The sequence below is a fragment of the Miscanthus floridulus genome, chromosome 6 (genome assembly GCF_019320115.1).
Source record: "Miscanthus floridulus cultivar M001 chromosome 6, ASM1932011v1, whole genome shotgun sequence".
NCBI lineage: Eukaryota > Viridiplantae > Streptophyta > Magnoliopsida > Poales > Poaceae > Miscanthus > Miscanthus floridulus.
The window spans coordinates 71095570-71121723 of NC_089585.1; the positions used below are offsets into that span (position 1 = coordinate 71095570).

Sequence of the window (26154 nt, forward strand, 5' to 3'; positions counted from 1 at the left end):
CGCTCGTTTGGATAGGGATAAGGATAGAGATTGGGATAGAGAACATTGTATCTTAGCCATCCATTCTTTACGTCTTATTTAATCCTAGTCCTTCATCCATTTCTCTTTCCCTATCCCACCATCTATATCCCTGTATCCAAACACCAACTCAGTGGATTTGCCACATTTGTGATATTAGGCCCTCAGACGACGATCACCTTCGTCATGCGCAAGAAACTGCGTGAACTTGCAGAAATGACTACTATCTAGCACCACTCAATGCCCTATTTGGTTTCATATGGATAGTAACTATCTGCTTAATAATTATCTGTTTTGAATCCAAACAGCTATAGACAGTATGTTAGGTAATTGTTAGCTACATGCTTACATAGTAACTATCCCACAAGCCGAATAAAAGCAGCTACTAACAGCTAACAGTGGGACCCACCTCCCCAACCTGGCAACCTTTTAGCCTCGCAGCCCGCGGCGCGTGCGTCTTCGTCTTCTCCGCCAGCGCCGCCGCGCCCCTCCGCCTGCGCTCGCCTCCTCCGGCTGCACCGCCGCGGCGCATCCAGAGCTCCACTGCCCCGCGAAGCCAGCGAAGCTAAGGGAGTTAGCGACGGAGTACGCGAGGACGCGAGCCCTGTTGCTGTCGCTGGCGACGGCGATCTCCGAGAGCATGGTCCTCGCCGGAGGCCGCGTCTCCGAGGCCATGGGCCTCGAGTCCTGCTTCCAGATCACCGTTGCTAACAGCTACCCGCCCTACGCCGCGGCCGGTCCGGGCGACGGCGACGGGAGCGAGGGGCGGCTGGGGCTGCCCTCGCACTCTGACCACGGCTTCCTCACCCTGCTCTTCCAGAACGGCATCGACGGGCTCCAGGTCCAGCAAGGCGGACGGTGGCTCCTCGCCCGTCTCGTTCTTCGTCATCGCCGGCGAGCAGCAGCGCCGCGATTCCGCCGACCAGGCAAACCCGCCTCCGACGCGCCGCGCCCTGCAGCCTCGCTGCGGTCTCCGAGGAGGCGGTCCAGCTGCTCCTCAGTCGGCGCGCCCCAGGCCACGGCGAAGTACCGGCGGGCCGCGTCGCTCCGGCGCTCCGTGGAGACCTGCCGCTAGAGGGCCTGCACATCCACGCGCCGCGGTGAGGCCGTGCACGCGGCCGGGGCGCGCAGAGCCGCCGCGCGGACCCGAGTAGGCTGACGAGCGCGGCCTGCGTGGTGGCGCAGCCCTCACCGGTCCGGGCGACGGCGATGGGAGCGAGGTGCGCGACGAACGTGGCCGCGGCGGCCATCACGCGCGCGTCCCCCGCCGCGTGGACGCGCCTGGCGCGGAGCGCGAGGCGCGCGAGGAGGAGGCAGACGACGCAGGGGAGCCTGGCATTGGCGACGGCCGCGAGCGCCGCGAAGACGGGCGTGAAGGCCGGCAGGCCGCCTGTGACCAGAGGAGCGCGCGGCACAGCAGCCCCCAGTTCGCGTCGTTTCTGGTCGGCTTCATATCTGCCCGGCCAGTTGCTGCCATCATGGATCATGGATGGACACAGAGATGGAGATGGAGATGGAGATGGAGATGGATTGCAGCCTCGCTGCTTGCTTCCGTGCTGGGTCTTTGCCGGAGGGCGCTGACAAGCGTGCGAAGAAGCGCCGTGCCGGCAGCAGCACCGTGCAAGGTGCGTGGCGACGGCACGGGCGCCCATGGGGGAGAAGGCGGAGTACCGCACGCACGGACGGCCTCAGGAGAGCTCACCGCATGGGCACATGCATGCATTCATCATTAGCTATATCCAAACACCCTTTCAGCTAATAGGTTGATGGTGAGTTATTATCCAGCTAATATTAGCTATGTGCTATTAGCTAGATAACTACTATCAGATAATGGATCAAACAGGCCCCAAGTTGCATAATGTTTAGGTGTCCAACAGTTGGGCGGCATACTCTAGCTGAGTTTTCACAGCGTTTTTCATTCATCATTCATGATGAGAAGGGAGAACATAGCACCCACTCGGAAGGATCGGGAAGCCTAAGCTCCTACAGATTTGTCATACCTCAGTCTAAATTTTGAAATGGTGTGATCGTTATGATTTATACTTGCCACCTCTCTCAAAAGAAAAAACTTCTCACAAACATACAGCCTGTTCGGGAGGCCGTATCATATCATGGATTATTTACTGCTAGCTGGTTTGGTGTGAGAGAAAAACACTGTTCCCGGCTGAAAATTTACGATCGTTTACGTATGAACGGAGAGTTTTTTCTATACTCATCTGGTGTGGCGTCTACAAGCAGTTCTCGATATATGTGACCTTGTGTGCATTTAGATCGTAATATTCTTGCATTATTCTTCAGAGACCAACATTTTGCATTCAGATCATGAGATCACTGCGTACCGTTACCGTGTGACATTGTCACTGATAGTAACATGAACGTTCAGTGTGGATTCGCACTGGGACATGTTTTTTCCTTACTGTGTTCTATGAGCATACAGACATTCAGTATCCTTTTCTCCATATCGAGGATTGCACGATAACCTGAAACTGATCTAATATGAAATCATTTGGAGCACACAGTACCGAGATATGGACATCATGTAAACCTGTGCAAGGAGCATCAAAATATCTTGCTTCGTAGAATATCAAATGGGTTCAGAATTTTAGTGGCATGAACAACCCAAACCCCTGAGGCTAGCTCAATTCTCAGATGTAGCTTTTCTGGTTCTTGGGAGTATTGAGAACAGAATTAAGACATCAGCCTAACCTTAGAGGATCATATCATCTGATTGTATTCCCCTCAAAAAAAATATCATCTGATTGTACCAAAACACAAACACCACATAGTACACTATAATGCTCGGATGATTTGATGAAATATGTACATGGACAGTGCGAACAATGGCACAACTCTGACTACTGCAAACATAGAGTCAATCTTATTCTACACTACCAGGAAAAAAAATTATTAGGGCCCGTTCGGTTAGGGAGATTCCTGGCCAGGAATCGTTCCACTCATTCACGGTTATATAAATTTGACTACCATTCCTGGTAGGAACGGTTCCGTGGCACTGTTTCCCCATAACCGAACGCTGCCTTAGTGAGCAGCATACAGCTCATCATCTTTAGGAATTACAAGATATGATTACTAATTGGAAACGGAAACTTCTCTCTCCCCTAAACAGAATGGAAAACGTGATCTATACAGAAACAAATGGCACATTTTATCGATAGATACAAAAAAAAAAAATCTTTTTAAATAGATTTACATATAAAGACAGGAAAAATTTAGTTCATGGTATAACTGCAAAATTAGCTGCTTCTATCTCAACTCTACTTTCAATTTATCTTTCACAGCTTCCCTGACATTCAACTGCATTTGAATTGCACAGATGATCAGATTCTGAATTAAGATGGAACAAAAAAAAAAACACTCCATGAGATTTGTTGCAAGTACCTGAAGATTGTTAATCTCCTCATCCGTGAGCGAACGTTCCATTGACCTATAGGCTATTCTATAGCAATGACTTGTCATGCCTTTCTTGTTGGTGAAATTATCAATAAGTTTTACCTGCAAACAAAAAAGTTAGTTTCAAAATAATTTTAAGAGCTTTAAAATTCCATTATATGACCAAACTACAAATTGTAGATTGGATGCACAGATAACAAATTAGGTTCCTCATATTAACCAAATGGATACTGGTGTTTGAAGGTAATGAGATCAAAACTCCTTATCATGCCTGAAAAAGAGTTACCCTATATGCATGCATGTATGTGGGCACTGGAAGGAGTCAGGCTAATCATTTAATCAAACTATAAATAACCCAAGAAAAGATGAATCATTACCAACAGGAGTACAGGACACTGGCAATAAGCTTGTCTATTTCAGTAGTTATACTTTCACCGAATACGAGGCTTTCTTATTATTCATAGCCGTCAGTCTAAAATGATCCATTTAATCCTTATCACTTATGCTATTGTTTGAATTCAGTTATTATACGAAATGACAACAGGAAAGCTGAAGGATCATATAAACTTGAAATGACTAAGCAAAGCCAATATGCATCGAATGCGCTGTTGTCATACCTCCTCAACAAGATCACCAGCAATTCCTCTGACAACCTCACATAAGTTGTTCTCTGTAAATGCATCATTGATCCAGAAACTCATATCCTTGTAACAAGGAGGAAACTAAACAAACAATAAACTGTCAGTCAGCATAATTGACACCAATATGAAGATTATTTTCTCAAAAAATAAAGTGCAGATTAAATAAGAAACAGAAACGTAGAGATTATACCTTTGAAAATGGCTTGAACTTGACACCAAGCTTGCCTTGTGAGAACTGGGTAACATGAATGAATGCCTTAGAAACTAATGTTGATGAGAGTACTACAAACGAAGATGAACATGGCATCTCTTGTTAATACTATGTTAGATCAACATATGACATGACTTTTGTGCAGTTACACAGATTAAATCCTGTGGTACATACATATTAATGCAATAAGCCAATAAGATTAAAAATTTATACTATAAAGGAGCGAAGGAATTGAAAATTAATCCTCACCAAAAAAAACATCCTACCCACTTAGATTTTATCCCTTAGATTCTGTATCTAAGGCTTACAATTAATTGACATGTGGACCCACAAGAGGACTACAGGAACGTATGAAACATGCGTGTTTCACATTGCGCGCTGTGCCCCCTCACGTTTTTTTTTCACCGCTAATTTTCCTACCCGCCCGCTGTACCCACGCACATCGAAAACTCCCTCTCAGCGACGGTTTCAACGTCCTCTGCGGCTCTCTCCCCCCTCCGCTCCCGCCCGCATACAAATCCTCCCACCAATCCCCACTCGCCCCGCTCCAGATCCACGCACCCACCCACCCACCGACGCCATCTCCGATGAGCAACCCAACACGGCCGCGCGTGAGAGAGCGAGGGCAGGATCCGGCCGATGGCGACGATCCAGCACCAGGCGGCGGCGGCGCCGTCCAGGGACACCGCTGCAACCAAGAAAAGATCCCCGCGGAGATGGACCCGCCGCTGGCGAGGCGCGCGGCGTCCAAGCAGCGGGACCGCCGACGGAGGTAGCGTCAGCGGCAGCTGGCAGACCAGCGGCACCAGGCAGCCCCCACTGTAGCCACGGCAACGGGCGTCGGTGCAGACTTGCTGGCCGTTGAGCTGGATAGCGCAGCGGCCACAGCCCTGGTGACTACGGACAGCGCTGTCACGCCGGCAACGAGGGGCAGGAACCGGAGGAGGTCTCAGAGACGGCATGATCGGAGCGCCGGCGTGGCTGGGCCAGCGGACGAAGCACCGGCTGCATCCCACGTTTCAGGTCTGCCACTACTGACTTTGCTTCGCGTGCCGCTCTGCGCCATCCGCCATGGATAGGTTTCATGGTTGCGCCATCCGCCATCCGCATCCAAAGATTTTGTTGTGTATTGCTGGGAAAAATAACATCACGACTCGTTTGTCATGCCGCGGCAATAGTTTTAATTACCTGTAGTAATTCCATTGCGACTTGATGACAGAATCCGAGCGAAATACGTTTTAGGGCGCTCTGTCAGAAAATAAAATCTGCACTTAAGGCGAGTTTTACTACTGTATACTCGTCTGTTGGTAGTCTTTAAGATGCAAACTTGTGTGCCTGTGGTATTGATGCTTGGTTGTTTTTTCTGCTCCAAAATGTTTGGAAATTGTTTCTGCACACTGAATAGGTGATCACTTTGATTAGTTCTAGATATCTAGCCAGTATTTTGAAAGGGTATAAGTTCCACCTTTCAAACATTTTTCAGAAAAATAAAAAAGATAGACAAACATATCATTTCCTTCGTTATATTTCTTTAAGTTTAATTTTGGTGTGGGAAGTTCAACTTAGCTTGCACTGAAAAAATTATACACTTATGGTTAAGAAGATTGTCATGACACTGCGAATTGTCTGGCAGATGCCATTTCAACTCAAGAAGGTTCTGCTCCGCAAGCAAGTTGCAATTTGGAAGCAATGGCAGCACATCTAAGCGATAATGTGCTGCAAATTACAACTGTGAAGATAATGAACTCAGCTAAAACAAGAAAGAGGAATTTTCAGGCTGGAAATAAGGCGCTAAAAGATTCTGCGGCTGATGGTGCTGCCTGCTCTTCTCTTGCCAGCCGTGAGCATTCTATCAGAGAAAATGAACCCTCAAGGAGCAAGATATTTGAGAGATCCGATGTAAGATTCCCGATTGATAGCTGCACTGCACAAGGAACTGATATGAATAATCACAAGATGAAGAGTGCCGATTTGCCAGGGAACTTGGAGGAAGTATACCAAAAATATAGGGAAAATGAAAATGTATCTTCTCTCAACTCCGGCAGTTTACAGGAGGGAAAAAAGAGAAGGAAAAAAAGAGGCAGGAAAAGGCATAATCGTTGTAAAAAAGCTACTTCACAGGATTCTCCAGCACCAACTGCTGCTGATAATTCTGGTTTGATGACATTCCTTTCTGAGAACTGTACTTCAGGTCTTAAACCAGAGGAACAGAGGAAGAAGCAAGATCAGAACAAGGCACCCATGACTAACTTAGTTTTAGTCAACAATGCAAAGAGATCAGAACCATTTGGTGTGAATTTGGAAGGCGCTATTGAAAAGAGCTGTGAACTGGGAACGAATAGTTTGGACAGCACCTTTGAAAATAGGTATGAGCTGTCAATTGGTTGATTAGCTTATTATTACAACTGCACGACCACACTGTTTTTCTCAATTTCTGCTGTAGGTATGCAGCTAACCCTGTGCTTATTACCTACATATCTAAATTCTGTGTTTTAGTTTGATTCTTTTGATAGTCTGTAATCTATTCATCGTTCTAATGAAACAAATATAATCAGAATTAAGATCTGTATGATACAATATTCATTGATGCTTGGACCATCGAAACTCCGCCTATGTTGTCTCAACGTAGCAGGTCCCAAGCCCTGGTAAAGGAGGAGGGTTGTGATAGGCGTGGTGAGCCAACGTTAAATCTAGCCATTCTAATGGAGATGAAACCCGAAAGAAAATCGTTGGGGCGTAACCCTCTTAGCGACGCGCCATATCGGAACCCGGGTATGGTGTTAAATGAGCAAGGGCCGGGTCGTCACCCCCGTGACGCGCCGTGCCGCGATCTGGGCACGGTGTCAAGTGATCAAGGATTGGGTCGTCGCATCCTTAGTGGCGCGCTACATCGGCGCCCGGGTGTAGTGAAAAAAGAGCAAGGGTCTTCACATCTGATTCGACGGGTGCGAAGGGTAAGGAAGCTAGTCGAACCAACTAGGATCCGTTTAGGCAGTTGGAATGTAGGGTCGCTTACAGGTAAGTTAAGAGAATTAGTTGATACCGCGACTAGGAGGCGTGTAAATATATTATGCGTTCAAGAGACTAAATGGAAGGGTCAGAAGGCGAAGGAGGTGGACAATACAGGTTTCAAGCTTTGGTACACAGGGACAGTTGCGAATAGAAATGGAGTAGGAGTTTTGATTGATAAGAGCCTCAAGAATAGTGTGGTGGGAGTGAGAAGGCACGGAGATAGGATTATCTTAGTCAAGCTTGTTATTGGTGATATGGTCTTGAACGTAATTAGTGCGTATGCCCCCCAAGTAGGCCTCGATGAGAGTGCTAAGAGACAGTTCTGGGAAGACTTAGATGGCCTAATTAGAGCTGTACCCAGTAGTGAGAAGCTTTCTATAGGAGGAGATCTTAATGGGCATGTAGGTACTACAAGCGCAGGTTTCGAAGCAGTTCATGGAGGTTTTGGGTATGGTAGTAGGAATCAGGAGGGGGAGGACGTTCTGGACTTCGTGGTAGCTTTTGACCTGATGATAGCCAACACTTTCTTTAGAAAGAGAGAATCTCATCTAGTGACCTTCAGTAGCGGACAACACTCTAGCCAGATTGACTTTGTCCTCACAAGAAGAAAGGACAAACGAGCATGCTTGGGTTGCAAGGTGATACCAGGGGAGTGTGTTGTTTCTCAACATAAGCTTTTGGTGGCAGACTTTCATTTTCAGGTGCGTGCCCGTAGGGATAAACAAGCTAAGATTGAAAGAACAAAGTGGTGGAAACTGAAAGGGGAGACGTCAGAGGTATTCAAGGAAAGAGTTATCAAAGAGGGCTCTTGGAAGGAAGAAGAGGACATAAACAACATATGGGAGAAGATGACAACCAACATTCGGAAAGTGGCCTCAGAGGTGTGTAGAGTAACCAAAGGAAGTGGAGGCAAGGCTAAAGATACCTAGTGGTGGAACGAGGAAGTCCAAAGGGCTATTAAGGAGAAGAAAGAGTGCTATAGACACTTACCATGACAGGATTGTGGACAACATAGAGAAGTACAAGGTGGCAAAGAAGACTGCAAAGCAAGCTGTAAGTGTGGCAAAGGGTAGAGCGTACGAGGATCTTTACCAACGTTTGAGTACGAAGGAAAGAGAGAAGGACATTTATAGGATGGCTAGGGTTTATGAGAGAAAGACAAGGGACTTCAACCAAGCTAAGTGCATTAAGGATGAGAGTGAGCATCTCTTGGTGAAGGAGGATGAGATCCGACATCGATGGCAAGAGTATTTTGATAAATTGTTCAATGGTGAGAATACAGACACAACCTTTCAGTTGGATGACTCTTTTGATGACACCAATAGGTGCTTTGTGCGGAGAATCCAAGAATCTGAGGTTAGAGAAGCATTGAAAAGGATGAAAGGAGGTAAGGCGATGGAACCGGATGGTATCCCAATCGAGGTGTGGAGATGCCTCTGGGACATAGCTATAATATGGCTAACCAAGCTATTCAACCATATTTTTCGATCGAACAAGATGCCTGATGAGTGGAGGAGAAGTATATTGGTACCGATCTACAAGAATAAAGGGGATATTCAAAGTTGTACTAATTACCGGGGAATTAAGTTGATGAGCCATACTATGAAGTTATGGGAGAGAGTTATCGAGCATCGCTTGAGAGCAATAACGCGGGTCTCTATGAACTAATTTGGTTTCATGCCCGGAAGGTCAACCATGGAAGCCATTTTCTTAGTAAGACAAGTTATGGAGCGGTATAGGGAGAAGAAGAAGGACCTACACATGGTTTTTATTGACTTGGAGAAGGCTTATGATAAAATACCAAGGAATGTTATGTGGTGGGCTTTGGACAAACATAAAGTCCCAACGAAGTACGTCGGGCTCATTAAGGACATGTACAACAATGTTGTGACTAGAGTTCGAACAATTGATGGAGACACGGATGACTTCCCGATTAGGATAGGACTACATCAAGGGTCAGCTTTGAGCCCTTATTTGTTTGCCTTAGTGATGGATGAGGTTACAAGGGACATACAAGGGGACATCCCTTGGTGTATGCTTTTCGCAGACGATGTAGTGCTAGTTGATGAAAGCCGAACAGGAGTGAATCAAAAACTGGAGTTATGGCGGGAGACTTTGAAGTCCAAAGGTTTTAGACTCAGTAGAACTAAAACTGAGTATATAATATGTGACTTCGGCACTACTATTCGGGAGGAGAAAGATATTAGTTTGGAAGGTCAAGTAGTGCTTAGGAAGGATACTTTTCGATATTTAGGATCAATGTTACAGAGAGACGGGGATATTGATGAAGATATTAGCCATAGAATCAAAGCAGGGTGGATGAAGTGGCGGCAAGCATCTGGTGTCCTATGTGACAAAAGGGTACCACAGAAGCTAAAAGGCAAGTTTTATAGGACGGCGATTAGACCTGCTATGTTGTATAGTACAGAATGTTGACCTACGAAAAGACGACATGTTCAACAGATAAGTGTCGCGGAAATGCGTATGTTGCGTTAGATTTGCAGTCATACAAGAAGGAATCGAGTTCGGAACGATGATATACGTGATAGATTAGGGGTAGCACCAATTGAAGACAAGCTTGTCCAACACCGGTTGAAATAGTTTGGACATGTACAACGGAGACCTCTAGAGGCACCGGTGCGTAGTGGAATCATAAGCCAGGATAGTAACGTGAAGAGAGGCAGAGGAAGACCGAAGTTGTCTTGGGTAGAGGCAATAAAAGGAGACTTGAAAGGATGGAATATACCCAAAGACTTAACCTTAGATAGGAGTGCTTGGAAGACAGCTATTCACGTGCCTGAACCTTGATTGTTTCTGCTGGGTTTCAACTCTAGCCTACCCCAACTTGTTTGGGACTTAAAGGCTTTGTTGTTGTTGTTGTTGCTTGGACCATTGATGAGGTACAATTTTCTTGCAATTCATAACTAAGTACAAACTTCACTGATCAGTTCGGTACTTATTATATGATACTTTCCCTTTCTTGAGTCAAATCACATTATCATTGAAGGTAATGATCCAGTTGGAGCTTGTATGATAATTGTCGGTTCTCATAATCTCCAATATCCAGGACTAAATTCTTCTTTAAAGTGTATGTAGGTTCTTGTCTTCAGTGTTGTTCTATGTTCTTTTAGTAATTGGATTTGGGATTCTGAAAAGTTAATACAAATTTAATTATTAATTCAATTAAGGTTGTACTGTATCATCACGTATTGTTGTATGAATAGTTACATTTTTAATACAATATATATAGGAAGTGATGTGTTAAAGTTCCCATTATTATTATTCCTCCGTTGTGTACGATTTTTTTTTTCAATGACACGTGCGTGCCGCACGTGCATGTCCATTAGTATGAACTAAACAATTAAATGAAGTTAGTATTGTCAATCTTTGAGTGCCGCCAAAACCAAGTTTATCAGTTGTAATATTTTTAACTACCTCAGGGAACAAATGATTCCTAAACATTAACCAACAACAGTTGTTACTAGCACTGAAAATTAATGTTAGGGATATTTCATTTAACTTGGCAATTTAAGCTCTCAATCCTTAAATTTCAAAAAATTATAACCCTCAAAATATTTGAGATAAAAAAAGGAGTGAGTTTTGCAGAAAAGTAAATATGATTGAGCAGATGTTGTAGCCTTCTCGAACATGGTAAATGGGTCACTATAAAGCTAACACAAATTGACCTACCCAAGTAGTTAGATAGCCAACTTGTAGTAGCAGTACCTGGGACGTGAACCGTTTATCATTCGACCAGAAGAGTCGAATATCTGGAATGTCAAAAAGGACCATTGCAAGGCGCTCCAAGCCCAATCCAAAGGCCCATGCCACATGGTCTCTCCTGCCATTTCTTTTCAAAATTTCCTGCTCAGTGACTCCACACCCCAAAACCTCCAACCAGTCATCCTTAGAAGACGAGAAATTTATTCAGACTCATTCATGCCAATGTGACTTGTGCAACATGTTTTACTTGGGCTTGTTACTATCAAAAATAGTTGAAGACATCCAATATACCTGAAAATATATTTCGAGCTCAAAGGATGGGTTGGTAAATGGGAAGTAAGTGTCAACCCATCGCATGTCTACAGCACCTGCAGATGACATTTTTCTATAGTTTAACTGAAACAAGGATCTATTTCATCATCCCCCGAATTGACAAGGAACAAGCTACAAGTGATTTACCAAATAGATGTCTTGCCAAGCCTTCCAGTATTTTCTTGAGTTCTGCAGCTGCATATGCTGTCCCATCCATGCCAGAACCTGACCATTCATCAGGAGAGAAGACACGGAACCCTTCCATCTGCATGCATCAAAGGTTATCAAAACAAACCTCATCGAGAAACATTTAAGTGAATATGGAAAATAAAGTTACCTGATGGAAGACAGGATAGTGAGTTGAATCAATGGAATCCCTACGGTAAACATCTCCAGTTACAAGAAAGTGTGTATGTCCATCCCTTAGCAGCTCAGCTTGATGAGCACTGGTATGACACCTTAAGACTGTTTGACCATCAACATAATATGTGTCATTGTAACTCCGGCTTACATGGTCAGAAGGGACCAAGACATCATCAAAATTCTGCAGCAAAGAACATTTATAGGTCAGCCAGAGGCCAAAAACTACCACATACCATTTTCCCTGAAGGTACGAATCCAAAGAACAAACACACAGCACATTCACTAATATCAGGGAAGAAGCCACGAGAGGGAAGGAATGAGCAATCAAAGTATTGAGCTTATACCAAAATTTGCATAGCATTGTGTCCTGGCTAGCTATTGGTACCTTGTTAAGGGTATTCTACTACTGCAGTTGATTATTAGAAGAAGCAGAATAGCATATTTCGATTTAATATTACTACATGCAATTTGTACCACATACCTGCTTGACAGAAACAAGGGGGCAAAGGTCATCAAACTTGTCAAACTGTCCAGTGAAGTTCTTGTCAAAGTAATTATAAATTGTGTTCTTCAGAATCCCAAGGGGATGGTTATCCCTCCTGTGCAGCTGCAGGCCGATCTTCGAGAAGATAGTGTCTGGCACGTTGTTTGTCAGGTCATCCTCCTTCACAACATCTACTGAGGACATCCAAAATGGACCAATTCATGACAGTAAAAATCAGAACATACTAATTGCACAAAAAGCATGGTACATTTCAAGTCAATTTGCATTAATTCGACTGGAGTATAAACACACATGCCACTGTAGAAACATTTTGGTCTCAAAGTGCACCACTAAAATGCAATGCAATGACTGTCAGAGCAATTCCACTGCCAAGGATCGAATGAAGAATGCAATTATGCAACCAGTGATTCAGGAATTTGAACTACCAAGTACCAGTTCATAGCACATCAACATATTAGTCATTATGATATCTCCAATGCATCATGAATGAATGGAACCTCCCAAAACCCTACTAGTAGTATCCTAAGCATAGCGCATTTGAACTCTCATCAAAATACTATCCCAGGAAAAGTGGAAGCAATCCAACCAAAGAAAACCCTGCTCAAAAGCCCGGCCATTCTAGATCCCGCCTTTACATCATCACAGCTTGGGGCCCCGAGGGTCCCTACTCACCCTCGCGCGCGATCTTGACGCCGCCCACCTCAACGGCGGAGGCCGCCGCTCGGAGCCCTCTCGCCCCGGCCGACGCCGGCGCGACGGAGAAGAAGCGGGCGAGGAGGCGGCGGTGAGAACGCGACGAAGGGGTGTAGAGGGGGCGGGTGGTGAAGGAGATGGCGGTGGCGGGGGGTGCCGTGGGAAGCGTGGCCATGGCACGAACACGCGCGCGGAGGAGCCAGCAGCGAGCGGTTCGGATAAGCGGGCGCATGTCTGCGGCGCGGCGGATTCTTGTGGGCTGCAGAGGAAGAGTGAAAGCGAACCAGCGATTGGTTTGTGGGGGAAAACGGAGGAGGCCGTGGAGTAGAGCTCGAAACTGACGACGGTCACCTGGCCCAGTTGCGCCGCGTCGGAGCTCATGCCGCCCTCGCGCGCGGGCTTCCGCTATGCCTGTGCGGCACTGTGCTGCCCCTTCGACTGCCCCTGCCCCTCCCCTGCAGGCTTCTTCGAACGGCTGTATAGCCTTGGCCCTTGGGGAGGGATGGATAAGGCCCTGCGTATGGGTAATGAGTCTAAATGCAGTTTGGAAAGTAAATGCAGTTTGGAAAGTAAATGCTGGTTCACATACGGAGGACGTAAATGCAGTTTGGAAAGTAAAAAAAAAAAGGTGAGACGAAACAAATTCTTCAAGTAGTTAGGAGAAGGTGAAAAAACAATGGGTTAGAGAAATTTCGCCTCTTTAATACTACTAGCAAATATTATGGAAGAAACAAAGTTATTGACAACTTCCTCCTACATTGTAATTTTGATCTTTCATACAAGTCATCCAAGAGTTTGTTGCCGACATGTCACACCGGGATTAGTTTGTCCATAGATGATTATGATGAGAGTTCTATCTTGACTTTCCATGTTGCGCCCTTCAATGGGGATTGCACCGGTACATGCATATAACTTAAGAGTATATTTATTTATATCGACTTCGATAACTAACTGTTAGAAATTACTTAGGGTTAAAACTTAAATAGGATTAGGATACATAATCTTAGACTTAGATTAGTAGATTCTTTGAGTTTACCTTCATTGGTAGAGGAGGAAGTCATTATGCTTTAGGTGCGGGACCTGTGTCTACTTGGAGCAGGACCTGACGCAGAGTGTCAGGGAAGGTATATCCCGTAGTTATACGGTTGTCGTCGGCGTCCTCTTGGCAGCGGCGACTCCCTCCTTGGTCAATCTGCTAGTGATGGCGATGACCTCATCAATGAGATCGGAGAAGAAGACATGGGGCAATGGCCTTCCCTTCACTCCTGCGCTTTTGGTTAGATCGGATGCTTAAGGTTTGTTCTGGCTAACCTTTCTCATTCGCATCATCTGTTGAGATGGTTAGGGAACCTTTTTTTATAAGCACTATGTAACGGAAATCACAACTAGGGTTTAGTTTTGCGACCCCAGTCAGGTCACGTACGTGGGTTGCCCCCTTAGGACTCGGCCACATCACCCTTGTTGAGATCATCGCAACACAAAATGCTCAATATCTTAGTTCATGATTCACTACTACAAAAAGCATTTGTAGGGGCGGCTGGCGATGGTTTGTAGAGGCGGCTCAGCCAGTCGCTCCTACCATACCGTCTCTACAAAATCATGCATTTGTAGGGGTGGTTCCTAGACCGCCTTTACAAATCGATTTGCAGGGGCGGCTGGTGTTATCAGTCGCCCCTATAAATCGATTTATAGGGACGGCTGGTACTGTAGCCGCCCCTACAAAATCAATTTGTAGAGACAGCTACAGTACCAACCACCTCTATAATACCTATTTGTAAGGGCGGTTCAGTCTAGAACCACCCCTACAGTATATTTTTTCGCAAAAAAAATCAAATTACCAACGTGCTCCCCAAATCATCCTGTGACAAGTAAAATACATGATCAAATATCCTGACAAACTTGACTGTAATATTGTGGCCAAAACGAGATTGTTTAGCCAAAAATTTCTAAACATCTTCTATAGTACAAGAATCACAATAATAACAAACAGACTCATATTATGACAATAAAACATATATCTATATCACAAAAATGCCAAGCAAGCACTCAAGTGCTAACAAAATAAAAAATAGAGGTAGTATGTGTAGTACTAACATGTAATAAATTGACAAAGAGGGTCATAAGTTTTTTTCTCATTTCATCCGGAACTAATAATTCAAACATTGAAATAAGCCCGGAGATGCAGCAAGTGCAGGTCGGCTTTGAAGGATATCGCATGGCTGAGCTTCGCAATATTTGCACTGCCAGGGAAAACAGGCGAACCTAACGTGGATCTTCCTGAAGGCCTTGCGCAGGCGGTACGAGACATGGATCACAACAGCCTTCCTGCTCCCGGCAACATCCATCTAGCTGCAAAGTCACAACAAGCATCGTCACCCAATGTCCAAACCAAAAACCACAGGCTACTACATCTCAACAGGCGACAATAGATAGTAGGAAGAAATAGACCCAATGTCCAAACCAAAACAATTGATAGATCCACACTAGGCACTAGTACATCTAGCAAACAACATCTTTCAACGGACAGGAGTGCACAAAAGAGAAACAATTGTGCCTTATGCTATGTTTCAATTATATGAATCATAGCATAACAAAAATGATCATTTTCTTGGGAAAAAGAATACATGAATAGTGTCACGTACCACGTCTCAACAAGCTAAGAAAACATGTTTTGCTCACTTGATCTACCTTGGCAATTTCAGTTTGTAGTTTATTCTGCTTAAGGACAAAGTAACATAACATCAGGATCTATGAAGAAAGGGGAAATAGAAAAGTTCAGGAAGTTGGAAAATGAACCTTCAATGGTAGTATGAGCTGTTCAATATCTGATTGAATGATATTGATGATGTGAGGAAGACTATGTACTATGCTGGGCCCTCTTGTGTTGAATAAGTCTCCTATGGACTAATATATTAGAATGAGTAGTGTTAAACAAAACAGGTACTTCAAAATTTCAACGAGCAAATTAACAGTTTTCTGATACCTTTAGAGCCACAACCATTTGACAAAGAGACTTGGCTTTCTCCCTCCTCAGTGGAACCTTGATTTGAGTATTATATATATCAGTCAAGATGATGTATCAAAGATGTTACTATGATATAAAGAGGGAAATGTGAAAAGTATCTAAACAGTGCTACTAGACATATTTACCAAATATCGAGCTAAGGTCAGTAGGCCAGTAGACATGCACTAGCAACAAATAAAACCTCAGAATAAATAGGGGCGCCACAGGCCCAACTGCCCAAGTTGGTACCATGCGAGCAAGGCAACAGTTTTTGCCTGCTCAGGTGGTCATCAGAAAGAAGTATCAATTGCTTTAGAAAAAAATCAATCACCTGTGTAAAAGTAGGCAACAGTTTTTGCCTGCTCAGCTAAATTGGCTACTTAGGAGCACAAGGTAGGTAATTAGCAGATCCAAAAACAAATTCATTTGGCACGACAAGTCTCAGCCAACAAAAATTAATAAGAAAGAAAAAGTACAACAAAATGATCACAAGAAGCCATCTTCAGATCATGGAATGGTAGCAATGTTTTTTGTAGTTCAGCTTCAAGATATGCTTTAATGTTTAGCATTCAAATCAAACTATCAAGACAGTTTTATTAGGAGGCATTCAACTAGCAAGAAGGACAAAAGCTAAAATGACCTGCAAAATTTGCTTCTGGAGATGCCGAACCCATTCTTCGGTCAACATCTGCGGCTGAAATCAATGTGAGTCAAAACTCAGCATGTTGTGCAGAACAAACATAAGTCAAGACTCAGCGTGCAATTGTACTCCAGAAGCTGGGAAACTTATTTACCGATGGATGAACAGCTGACTGGAATGAAACAGACCAACAAAACAGTGAATCATTTATGGCTTCAATATCCTTGCACATACCAAACAATATTTATAGGAAAGTGGAGTGCTAAACATTAGATAGAACCAAAGACTTAGCCGTGTCAAAGTGACAAGCCTAGTAAATTTCTCAGACATGTGCAATAGAAGCAGAGTCAGATAATACCAAGAGACTCATAATCTTAGGGCGTAACACTTTCAATTAAAATATCTACAAACACATGTTAAGGATGGAGCAATGCATGAAACTTAAGAGAGGGGACGCCACCACCCAAGATCTACCGCTTGGAGGATGGGCTCTCCCTGGATCTGCCGTCGGGGAGCACACCCGCCCTCGATCCACCGACAGGGGACATCACCACCCTAGATCCGTCGCCGGATGACAGGCCCGCCTTAGATTCGTCGTCAGGGAGCGCGCCCGCCCTAGATCCGCTGCCGGGGGGGCGCCACGCATGCCGCCGCCACCGGTACGGGCTGTCACGCGCGCTGCCGCTAGGGGTGGTGGCCTCCCCGTGGGCTACCCCGCACGCCGCCGCCACCGGTTGGGTCCGTCCCATGCACCGCCGCTAGTTGGGGCCGTCCTATGCGCCGTCGCCACGGAGGGAAGGTGGGCAAGCACCACTGCCCCGAGCGCCGCCACCGTGGCACCGAGAGAGGGAGAGAGAGGTAGGCATCAGAGGGAGAGAGAGAGAGGTGGGCGAGTGAGGGAGAGAGAGAGAGGAGGGCGAGTGAGAGAGAGTGCGGCGTCGGGTGAGAGAGACAGAGAGCGAGTGAGAATGAAAGTTAGGGTTTGGGAAGTCCGACGGGTAGAGCTAGTTTTGTTCCTGGCAGGACGAACTTCGGCCGTTCAATTCAAATCAAGGGCTTAGATCATTCACAGGCTTAACAGGCCTACGGGTTTCAGTGGCCTACTTACTAAAGTGAGGCCCAAGCCCAAGTTTAGAGCCTGTGGGTTTCGGCGGCAACATTTGTATGGACGACTAGTGATTAAGCCGCCCCTACAAATCGCAACACCGGGGATGGCTGGTGAGTGAGCCGCCCTTACAAATCCTACCCAATTGTAGGGGCGGCTCGTATCACCAGCCGCCCCTACTGTTCCATTTATAGGGGCGGCTGGTCTCGTGGATCTCGAGCACACACTGTAGGGGCGGCTCCATCACCAGCCGCCCCTAAAAAAATTTGACCCGTTGCTACAAACCGTTTTTCACGTAGTGATTTGATCCATCATATGAAGCAAGTGCAAACATAATTTCTGGTTTTGTGTGAAATGAGAAATGCAATAGTGATATGAGGTGCATACTCTTCTTTTTTTTAAGGAAGCACTAATGGTTCGAAGGCCTATTTTGTTGTCTTTTTTACTTTCTTTTTCACATTTATTTTGCACTCTTGTTTTTTTTAAATGGAAAAAACACAATTACTTTGAAGAATGGGAAACCGTCGGCCATGGCTCCAGAGGTAAAAAAAGGTGAAACTCCAAAAAAAAGGGGAAAAAATGATGGCATCGTCCGTGACTTTGAAGAATTGTGAATCGAAGTCGAACAAAAAAGAAGAATCGCGAATCCCAAACCCTTTGGCTATTGTACTTAAGATCGGAAAGGTGGGGTCCCGTGGGTGTCATGCGTGATGGAAATTATCGTAGCTAAAAGAAAAAACGTGTAAACAAAAACGACTACCCGTCTGTGCCGTGACGCGGTGGCTCTTCTACTTAAGATCCAAAAGGTAGGTGTTTACGTGACGGAAACTACTGTAGTTGAAAAAAAAACCGTGACAAAACTCGCTACCCGTCTATGCCGTGACGTGAGAGATTATAGCAAGCTCATTAACATACGGTAACACGAACGAAGAAGAAAGAGGTATAGATATAGATATGATGTTTAGTACAGGCTAGTTAGTTCAAAATATACATTCGTTTAAAAATGGGGTAGGATGAAACATGCCACTAACATTAAGCAAGAACAGAAATTCCTCGCAAAAAGGTACATTCAGCAATTGTTCAATCATGGTTCGTGATGATCACTAGCACTAAGAAAACATAATTTTATAAGTTTTCTCCTGACCTGCTAGTGTCAGATTGTGGAGTAACAATGCACACGTTGGACATTAGAGGACCTAGGTATATTACATGTATCCAAAAGGATTACCAATGATGTGTAGCTAGCAGAGTCCTGTAAAGACGGCAACCTCTTTTCAAGCAGAGGTTAATATGTTTGGACGTCAACTTTTCATCGTGTTGTCACCATTTTTCTTCTCATTTGCACGATCAAGGTGGTTGAAACCCTATGTTCGAACCAGATGCTGTATTTGCGTTTTAGCTAAAATGGTAGCTGCTTCTGCAAATATCGGGATTGTGCTATTTTAGATTTTGCACACACTATATCCAACTTCTTCTGTTTTCAAGTTCTCACTCCAGTTCAAAAACTCTAACCCTCCAAACTGTACTTGCTTAATACCAACATGACTGTAGAAAATCAAACAGAAAACGGATGAGATTGCATTGTTCCACACAGGAATATGATAACAAATTGTTCATAACATGACCAAATACAGTAAGCACTAAGCAGTGTGAGCTTGGAAGAACCCACCACCACCACCACCATCCCCCCACCCCCCACCACCCACACACACACACACAATTAATCTGAAAAAAAATGAGGCATTAAGAGGCAGCTGGAATATTATTTTTCATGAGTAACAATGGTATATTGAGTTATGATGAGGCCATAAAAAATATGCTGTCCTCCCTAATGGTGTGCCAAACCCCGTCCCCACAGCCCAATCTTGCCCTACTACAGGAACATCTTTCTAGCAAGAATTGCATTCCAAATCAGTAGTTACTACTTCCCTTCAGATAAAATAAAAGGTTCAGTTTGTTTGTCCTCCTATAAAAACAAGAGAAGTGTATAATGTGGACTACAGGGCTCACAAACATGGCAGTTCACAAAACATACTGCACTCCTGTGGGACAGGTTGCAGTGGAATCAAGCTGTGCCACATCGCACACTTTTAATTTTTAGGGGCACCAAACAGAAAACCAGAACAAGATATAAATATGCATGTGCACCATATGTTAGAGACCAGATCCTGATGAGCAGAAATAACATTATATACACAGTAAATAAATTACCAAAATATTGACAATTCAAAAATCAAAAGTCTGGCTCTTACTCTGAGCTTATTGTTGTTAAGGCATTAAGCAGGATGTCCAGAAGCAATGGCTCATGAATACCAATATCTACCCTGTGCAAGTTAATAATATGAAAATAAAGGGTCATGGGCTAAATCAATGTGATTACAAATTGAAAATGTATGCATTTGCATATTTTCTCTGGAATAAATATTTGTTTGAAAGGTATCACAGTGTTTCAGTACATGGTGCAAAAAGGTACAGTTTCACGGGGAGAGCTACAGCTTTCTAGAAAACCATAGAATTGCAGTGTCTAGTATTAAAAGGGAGTCAGTATTTTTTCAGTCAAAGTGGTCTAGCAGGCTTACTGCACCACAAAATTCATGAGTCGCCTAAAAATAGTTTATCGTGATTAAACCCACATCGATGGAACTTATGTTGTGAATGGTCTTTTCGTATTTATGGTATTTTTCATAAGCTTGTTAACACAAACAGTTAGTGTATGTAATCCAGAATGATGCGACAACAGATGATAGTAATCAAGAATTAGAGGAGTGGGAAATGGATAACACTTTAGTTCAATATTCACATGACAACATAAAAAGGTTACAGTCTACATTTTGTAAAGCCGGCTTAGAAGAGAAATATTACACACCATACTCGTGCTAGATTATCTTGAATCTCAAGATCACCAATATTGTAAAAGGACGTCGGAGTGACGTTAGCTCCTTCAAGAGCATCATAAGTCGGCCTTTTACAATCTAAAAGCAACTGCGATAACTGCAAAATAAACAAGTACTTTTGAAGTCATTTAGTGCAAAGCATAGAAGTTTGATAAGTTACCAACATTTTGAAGAAAAGAATGGAGGTCAGGAGAAGGATTATGTTACCCTGACTAGTATCAACTCATCCACTTTGTTTCCTTACTATATTTGAAGGACATGAAAAAGAAAATAAAAAAGATTGTCCAAAATGACATTCAAAAAGTGTAAATGTGTCCGACCATTATACCTGCATATTCATAGAATTGCAACCACCAAGACGGCCTACTATATGCCATGATCGCAGAGACTGCAAGCACAATAAAAGGGAAGATGCAACATCCTGAGCAAACATGTGTATAGATTTGATACATGCTTCTTTATAAGTGTGGTAAATGCTTCCTGTTGGGGGAAAATAAAGAGAAAGAACTCACATAAAAAATTAATGTAACATCTTTTGGGAACAGAGCATTGTAGAACTCGAACCATATATATGAATTGGAGAAGTCAAATCTAGAACAGGAAACAACCAAAACTCCATTAAGCAATTAAGAAAGATCTCCAAATGGTTGTCAATAGTTTTACTTCTTTGTTGACCATGATCCAAACTCTGTGAGTTTTCACTAATAGTTGATCCAACATCGCATAGGATGTTGGTCTCGTGCTGAAAAGTGTTTTCACAAGATCACGATTAATAATATACACCACAATATAGGTTTTTTCTGGTAAAGGATGGAGGTTTACACATAGACCATAAAGGTGTTGGGTGTGGTCGCTATTTTGATCTTCTGTTCTGATGAGCTATGAGCTTGCTTTTGCTGCAAGTGCAGCTATTGTAATAAGGAACTGCTAAAGAATCACTTGAAGTGGACGCTGGGATACTTCTATTCCATTATCTAAAATATTGTAAAAGAATTTAACACTGAAAGTTCCATTTAGGAGGCCAGTTCTGTAAATGAAAAATTTGTAGAATCATCAGTTCGAAGTGCACAGTATAAACTAGTCCTATCTATCTACCTGGATTTTGTACACATATATGGCAGCATCAGAGAAGCACATTACTTGTTGAAGACAACTTTCATCGGGTTTGCAGAGCCGGTGCACGATCTTGTGGCGCTTCTTTCTTATCCTATCCTCCATCTGCACGAGAGCACAGGGCGTGAAACAAGCACCAAATTATTCAACCGAGAATAAGACGAGGAAAGCCATTCATTAGTCAGAACAGAGAAGACAGGGGCACCCACGTGGGTTTGGGCCTTCTTGGGATTGTCGAAATAGTCCCCCATAATGTCTCCGATTTCGGGGTCGTGGTCGTAGTCCTCCTCGCCGCCGCCGCCCGTCCAGCTCGGAATGAATCTGGAATCAAATGTTGGGAGAGAGCGCATCCTCTTTTATAGATGAAGGAGATGGCTTTATAAGTGAGAGGGAAAGAATACGCATGCTTCTAAGCCTTGTTGCCCACGCCGACGGGTACAGGATGATGGTAGACGCCCACAACACTATTGAATGTCGGATGCACGTGGGAGGCTGCGTTGTTTTGTTCGGATATGGCAGATGTCGGTACATGCCCAGAGGCATATGAGAAGTTTCACCATGTTCACTCGATACGGTAAATGTCGGCGCCCACAACACTGTCGATGCCCAGAGGCATGTGGGGGGAGCCTTACCATATAGGAGTTAATGGCGCCCACAATACTGTAGGAAAAATATCGACGCCTACAACACTGTTTGTGTTCTATTGTGCCAGGGAGGTTGCAGAGTACTGTTTCTGTAGGTGTACAGGGTACGGTCCCTGGTATCGTGGGTTGACTTGTGCGCCCTGCCTTACTTTCTCCGCCCGTTTCTTAGTCCTTATCGAGCGGGCGTTCCCGATCGGTTGGTCCTAGTCGGCTCTGATTGCGCCAGTCGGAGAAGAGCAGTGAGCAGAGTTTTGGCGTACCCGGGTCGGAGACATGGGGTTGGAGTCGGAAGTAGTGCTTTGGCCAGGCCTTCCGGTTGGAGAGGCCGTCCGGAGGCGGGTTGGAGATCGAAGTGAGCGCTCCGGTCGGAAAGGTGGGCTGGAGTCAGAAAACAGGCGCCGCTCCTCCTTGGTCAGACCTTCCAGTCGGTGATTGGATCGCCCTGCTAGCTTGTTGTTCAGATACTTGGGACGGCCCATGAGTTACCGTTTGTCTGCCTGGGCTGAGCCTTTGTTAGAAAGCCGGTCTATGAGGGACCCTGGGATTACGAACCCGATAGAAGCCCCCGAGCCCCCGGGTGATTCGGGCAGAATCGTTTAGGGGATTTTTGTCACGCACCCGCTAGTGTAGCCCCCGAGCCCCCGGGCGATTCGGGCAGAATCGTCTGGGGGTTTTTTCGTGTTGTCAGCAGGGGAGGTTTTTGTTTCGTCAGCGGGTGCACGCGAGCGCACCCACGGGTGTAGCCCCCGAGCCCCTGGGCGATTCGGGCAGAATCGTCAGGGGGTGTTTGTTGGCGGGCATGTGTGCGTGTTTTTTAGTCAAGATAGAGTTGTCAACCAAGGCGTCGTTGCGTAGCCGAGGTGGTTAGTTTTTAGGGATCGGACGAGACAGAACTCGCGGGTCCTAGCGTCGGTGCGCGCCGTGGGATCGGGTGAGTCAGAGTCGTGGATCCTAGCCTTGGCGCAGCCTGCGCAGCCGAGGCAGTCAGTTTAGTTAGTTTTAGGGATCGGGCGGGCGGGAGTTCGTGGATCCTGATGGGGCGAGTTTAGGGTCGTCGACCCAGGCATTTGGTGTGCAGTTGAAGCGTAGTCGATGGATGGGGCAAGTTCGGGGTTGCAGACCTAAGCGTTTGGTGTGCAGTCGAAACGTAGCCGTTGGATGGGGCGAGTTCAGGGTCGCAGACCCGGGTGTTTGGTGTCTTGAGCCCCCGAGCCCTGTTGGGCTTTGGTAGGGGTCGGTTTGAGTTGTGTGTGTTACCCCATCCTCGGTTCCTCACAACCAGAGGGGATGAGTTTTGTCCCTTGTCCTGATCGCTTAGGCTCAAGTGACGCGCTCGGTGAGTTCGCTAACGGGTATGATCGAGTGAAATCCGGGTCCATCATTCGTGACGGGGTCAACATAGCCCTCTTGTGACATTCCACTGCTTCTTTACCTGCAACCCAGTAGATGCCTGGGTCGTTCCAAAGACCGACCCGGGAGGCCTGACGGCCTCCCCTCGATGGAGATTCTGTGGGCTTGGCAAGAGGCTTAAGATCGAACGAGAAGGTTGAGATGACCCTATCTGCTTTGGGGCAGACGGGGCGAGGGCCGCACGGGGCTCATCTGCGTTTTCTCCCCTGGCTCCGTTTGATGTGGGGCGGCCTTGAGCCCTTTGTGGGCCGGCCTTTGAACCCCGGTCATTCGTTGCTCATGTCAAATGAGGCAATTGTAGCTCGTGATGCAACACAGAGCGTTGTGATACATTTCGCTGCACGTGCGATGGCTTAGTTCCTGAGCCCTTGGGCGGTTCAGGTCCCGAATCATCCTGGGTGCACAGGCGTATGGAATGAATGCGTGTATAGATGTATGAAATGATTATAAAGAAATAGCGGGGGTTGGCAGTTTACCTTGATGACTCGAGTGATGGGGTTTGAAGAGCTCCAATCAAAAATGTTCGATCGGGACCCATGCTCGTCATTCATGATAGAGTTGGCGTGGCCTATATGGGGCGTCCCTTCGCTCCTTACCTGTCTCTCGGTGTTTTCTTGAGCCGTTCGATCGACTTAGGAAGCCCGATGGTTTCTCCTGGCGGAGATCCCCTCATTTGGGTTTTTCCAAGTCCCGCCTAGGGAGGCGGAGAGCTGCCTGTGTGTGGTGGCGCTTTGGTTCTCATGCCCGGCGTGCGGTAGTGGTTGACGTGCGGTAGTGGTGGGCCATACCCGGGCCATGTCCCATCTGATCAGGCGCCGTTCCATCGGTCAGGGCGTGTCTCATCGATCAGGGTGTGTCTCATCTACATTAAATGGGAAAGAGAGAGGGTTTTTTGCTCTGTCGTTTTGACTTTCCCAATCGGCATGCCTTCCCCAACTGTTGCGCCCTTTTCCTTAAGTAGGAGAAGGGAGAAGGTTTTGGCCCTGTTCCTCCGCATGTTCCCCATCCGCTGTCTCCTCTCATTTTCCTTCTTGCCGAGAGCGTCTTTAAGAGCAGTGGCGGTTCCTAGGAAAGAAAAGGGAGAGAGCGAGGGAGAGGAAAAACTCACAAATCCTTTCACAAACCCAGAGCGAGATGTTGGACTGGAGGTCATCCACTATGAGGGAGTCAGTGTTGAAGGCCTTTGTCATGAAGGGGTTTCTGCATCTGAAGGAGGTGGTGCACTAGAGGGCTCTGTGAGGGAGGAGTTTCCGTAACCTCGGCCCGGTGAGGTGGTTTCCTTTCTCGCCTTCCATGAGCGTGGGTTGGGATACCCTACGCACTGGTTCCTACGTAGACTCCTCAATGAGTGGGGTCTGGAGTTGTAGCACCTCAATCCGATGGGGGTGCTGCACATCACCGACTTTGTCACCGTCTGCGAGGCCTTCCTCAGGATAGAGCCACACGTGGATTTCTTTCAGTGGTTGTTCTCTAGGCAAGCTTTGCCGGTGGGGAATCCACCCGAGGTCACGCCGGTGGGGGGTTTCGCCCTACAGAGGAAATAGAGCGTAGGAGGCTCGTATCCCGTGTACATCCCATGCGACTCTAGCCGAGGGTGGCATGGGGAGTGGTGTTATATTAGGAATTTGGCAGAGGTGCCATTCTTGGCGTTTAACGACGGAAGGCCGAAGAAGCAGGATAGTTGGTCGTGGGGCTGTTCCTGTCGGGAGAAGAAGAAAGTGGAGATCATCAAGGAGGAGCTTCGAAAGCTCATGCGGCGTGGCCTTGATGGGGTGCGGGTGTTCCACACCCTCTACTGCTGCTAGGTTGCTCCGTTGGCGGAGAGGTCACGGCCGATGTGGAGGTACGGTGGCCCGTCGGACCCTGATCGTGCGTCGCAGGAGGAGCTACTGGATGATGAGGTTTGGAGTCGCCTCGACCGGGTGCTACAGCTGAAGCCCAAAGAGAAGGTCGAGGGAAAGCCCATATCTCTCAATGCCTCGATGGTGTCCAAACTGGTATGCTCCTCTTTCTTTACTTCATGTTCTTTTCCCCCTTTGCTTTCCTGCTTTTTTATCTTGAGTCGCCTGTTGCATAGGGGCTTGATGCTTATAGGTCCTAGCTGCACCTTCTGAAGGGACCGAAGGGGGTGTGGCAGGCCGCCTAGAAGGAGGCGGCGGATGCCAGGAAGAAGAAGAATGTCAAGGTGGCTCAATGGAAGTATAAGAAGGAGAAGGAGATTACCCGACGCATGAAGGTCGGGGAAAATAAGAGTGACATCGAGTCCGAGCTCGAGTCAGGGGATCCCACATATGTGGATGATATGGTTTTCTCTGAGGAGGAGGAAAGTTGGGAGGTCATTGTGACCTCGATGGAGCATCGCGACCCTACGGCGATGTCCGCTGGTGATGAGCAGGAGGTGGAGAGGCACACGGTGGTTCCCATGCCAAGGAATCATGCGGTGAGTGCGAATGCCATT

The 26154-nt window shown here is 46.0% G+C and overlaps 2 protein-coding genes and 1 pseudogene across 3 annotated transcripts; 1 reads left to right on the forward strand and 2 right to left on the reverse strand.

Annotated features, from left to right (window-relative positions):
- Positions 1-2799: 2799 nt before the first annotated feature.
- On the reverse strand, positions 2800-13218 carry LOC136456117 (phenylalanine--tRNA ligase, chloroplastic/mitochondrial-like). 2 transcript variants are annotated; one of them, XM_066455902.1, is made up of 10 exons: positions 12866-13218; positions 12170-12363; positions 11663-11869; positions 11473-11590; positions 11305-11381; positions 11017-11196; positions 4258-4302; positions 4044-4148; positions 3415-3528; positions 2800-3330 (listed from the first exon to the last, which is right to left on the reverse strand). In XM_066455902.1, the coding sequence occupies exons 1-10, from the start codon at positions 13116-13118 to the stop codon at positions 3280-3282; spliced, it is 1344 nt and encodes a 447-aa protein (XP_066311999.1). In that variant the 5' UTR covers positions 13119-13218; the 3' UTR covers positions 2800-3279. The 2 variants fall into 2 exon arrangements, with proteins under 2 accessions (XP_066311999.1, XP_066311998.1); XM_066455901.1 differs by having other exon boundaries at positions 2801-3330; positions 12170-12366; positions 12866-13217.
- Positions 5350-6666, forward strand: LOC136457281 (uncharacterized). Its single transcript, XM_066457341.1, has 2 exons — positions 5350-5434; positions 5912-6666. The coding sequence occupies exons 1-2, from the start codon at positions 5350-5352 to the stop codon at positions 6664-6666; spliced, it is 840 nt and encodes a 279-aa protein (XP_066313438.1).
- A 5782-nt stretch (positions 13219-19000) lies between the features above and the next one.
- Positions 19001-21992, reverse strand: LOC136460677 (uncharacterized; annotated as a pseudogene).
- Between the last annotated feature and the right edge of the window lie 4162 nt (positions 21993-26154).

Coding starts and splice junctions, on each gene's coding strand:
- LOC136456117 (XM_066455901.1), bottom strand. CDS start 13,118: ATGCGCCCGCTTATCCGAACCGCTCGCTGCTGGCTCCTCCGCGCGCGT. Junction 4,303..11,016: donor ATAAACGGTTCACGTCCCAG/GTACTGCTACTA, acceptor CATGTTACCCAG/TTCTCACAAGGCAAGCTTGG. Junction 3,331..3,414: donor AGGAGATTAACAATCTTCAG/GTACTTGCAACA, acceptor ATTCAAATGCAG/TTGAATGTCAGGGAAGCTGT.
- LOC136457281 (XM_066457341.1), top strand. CDS start 5,350: ATGGATAGGTTTCATGGTTGCGCCATCCGCCATCCGCATCCAAAGATT. Junction 5,435..5,911: donor GAAAAATAACATCACGACTC/GTTTGTCATGCC, acceptor ATTGTCTGGCAG/ATGCCATTTCAACTCAAGAA.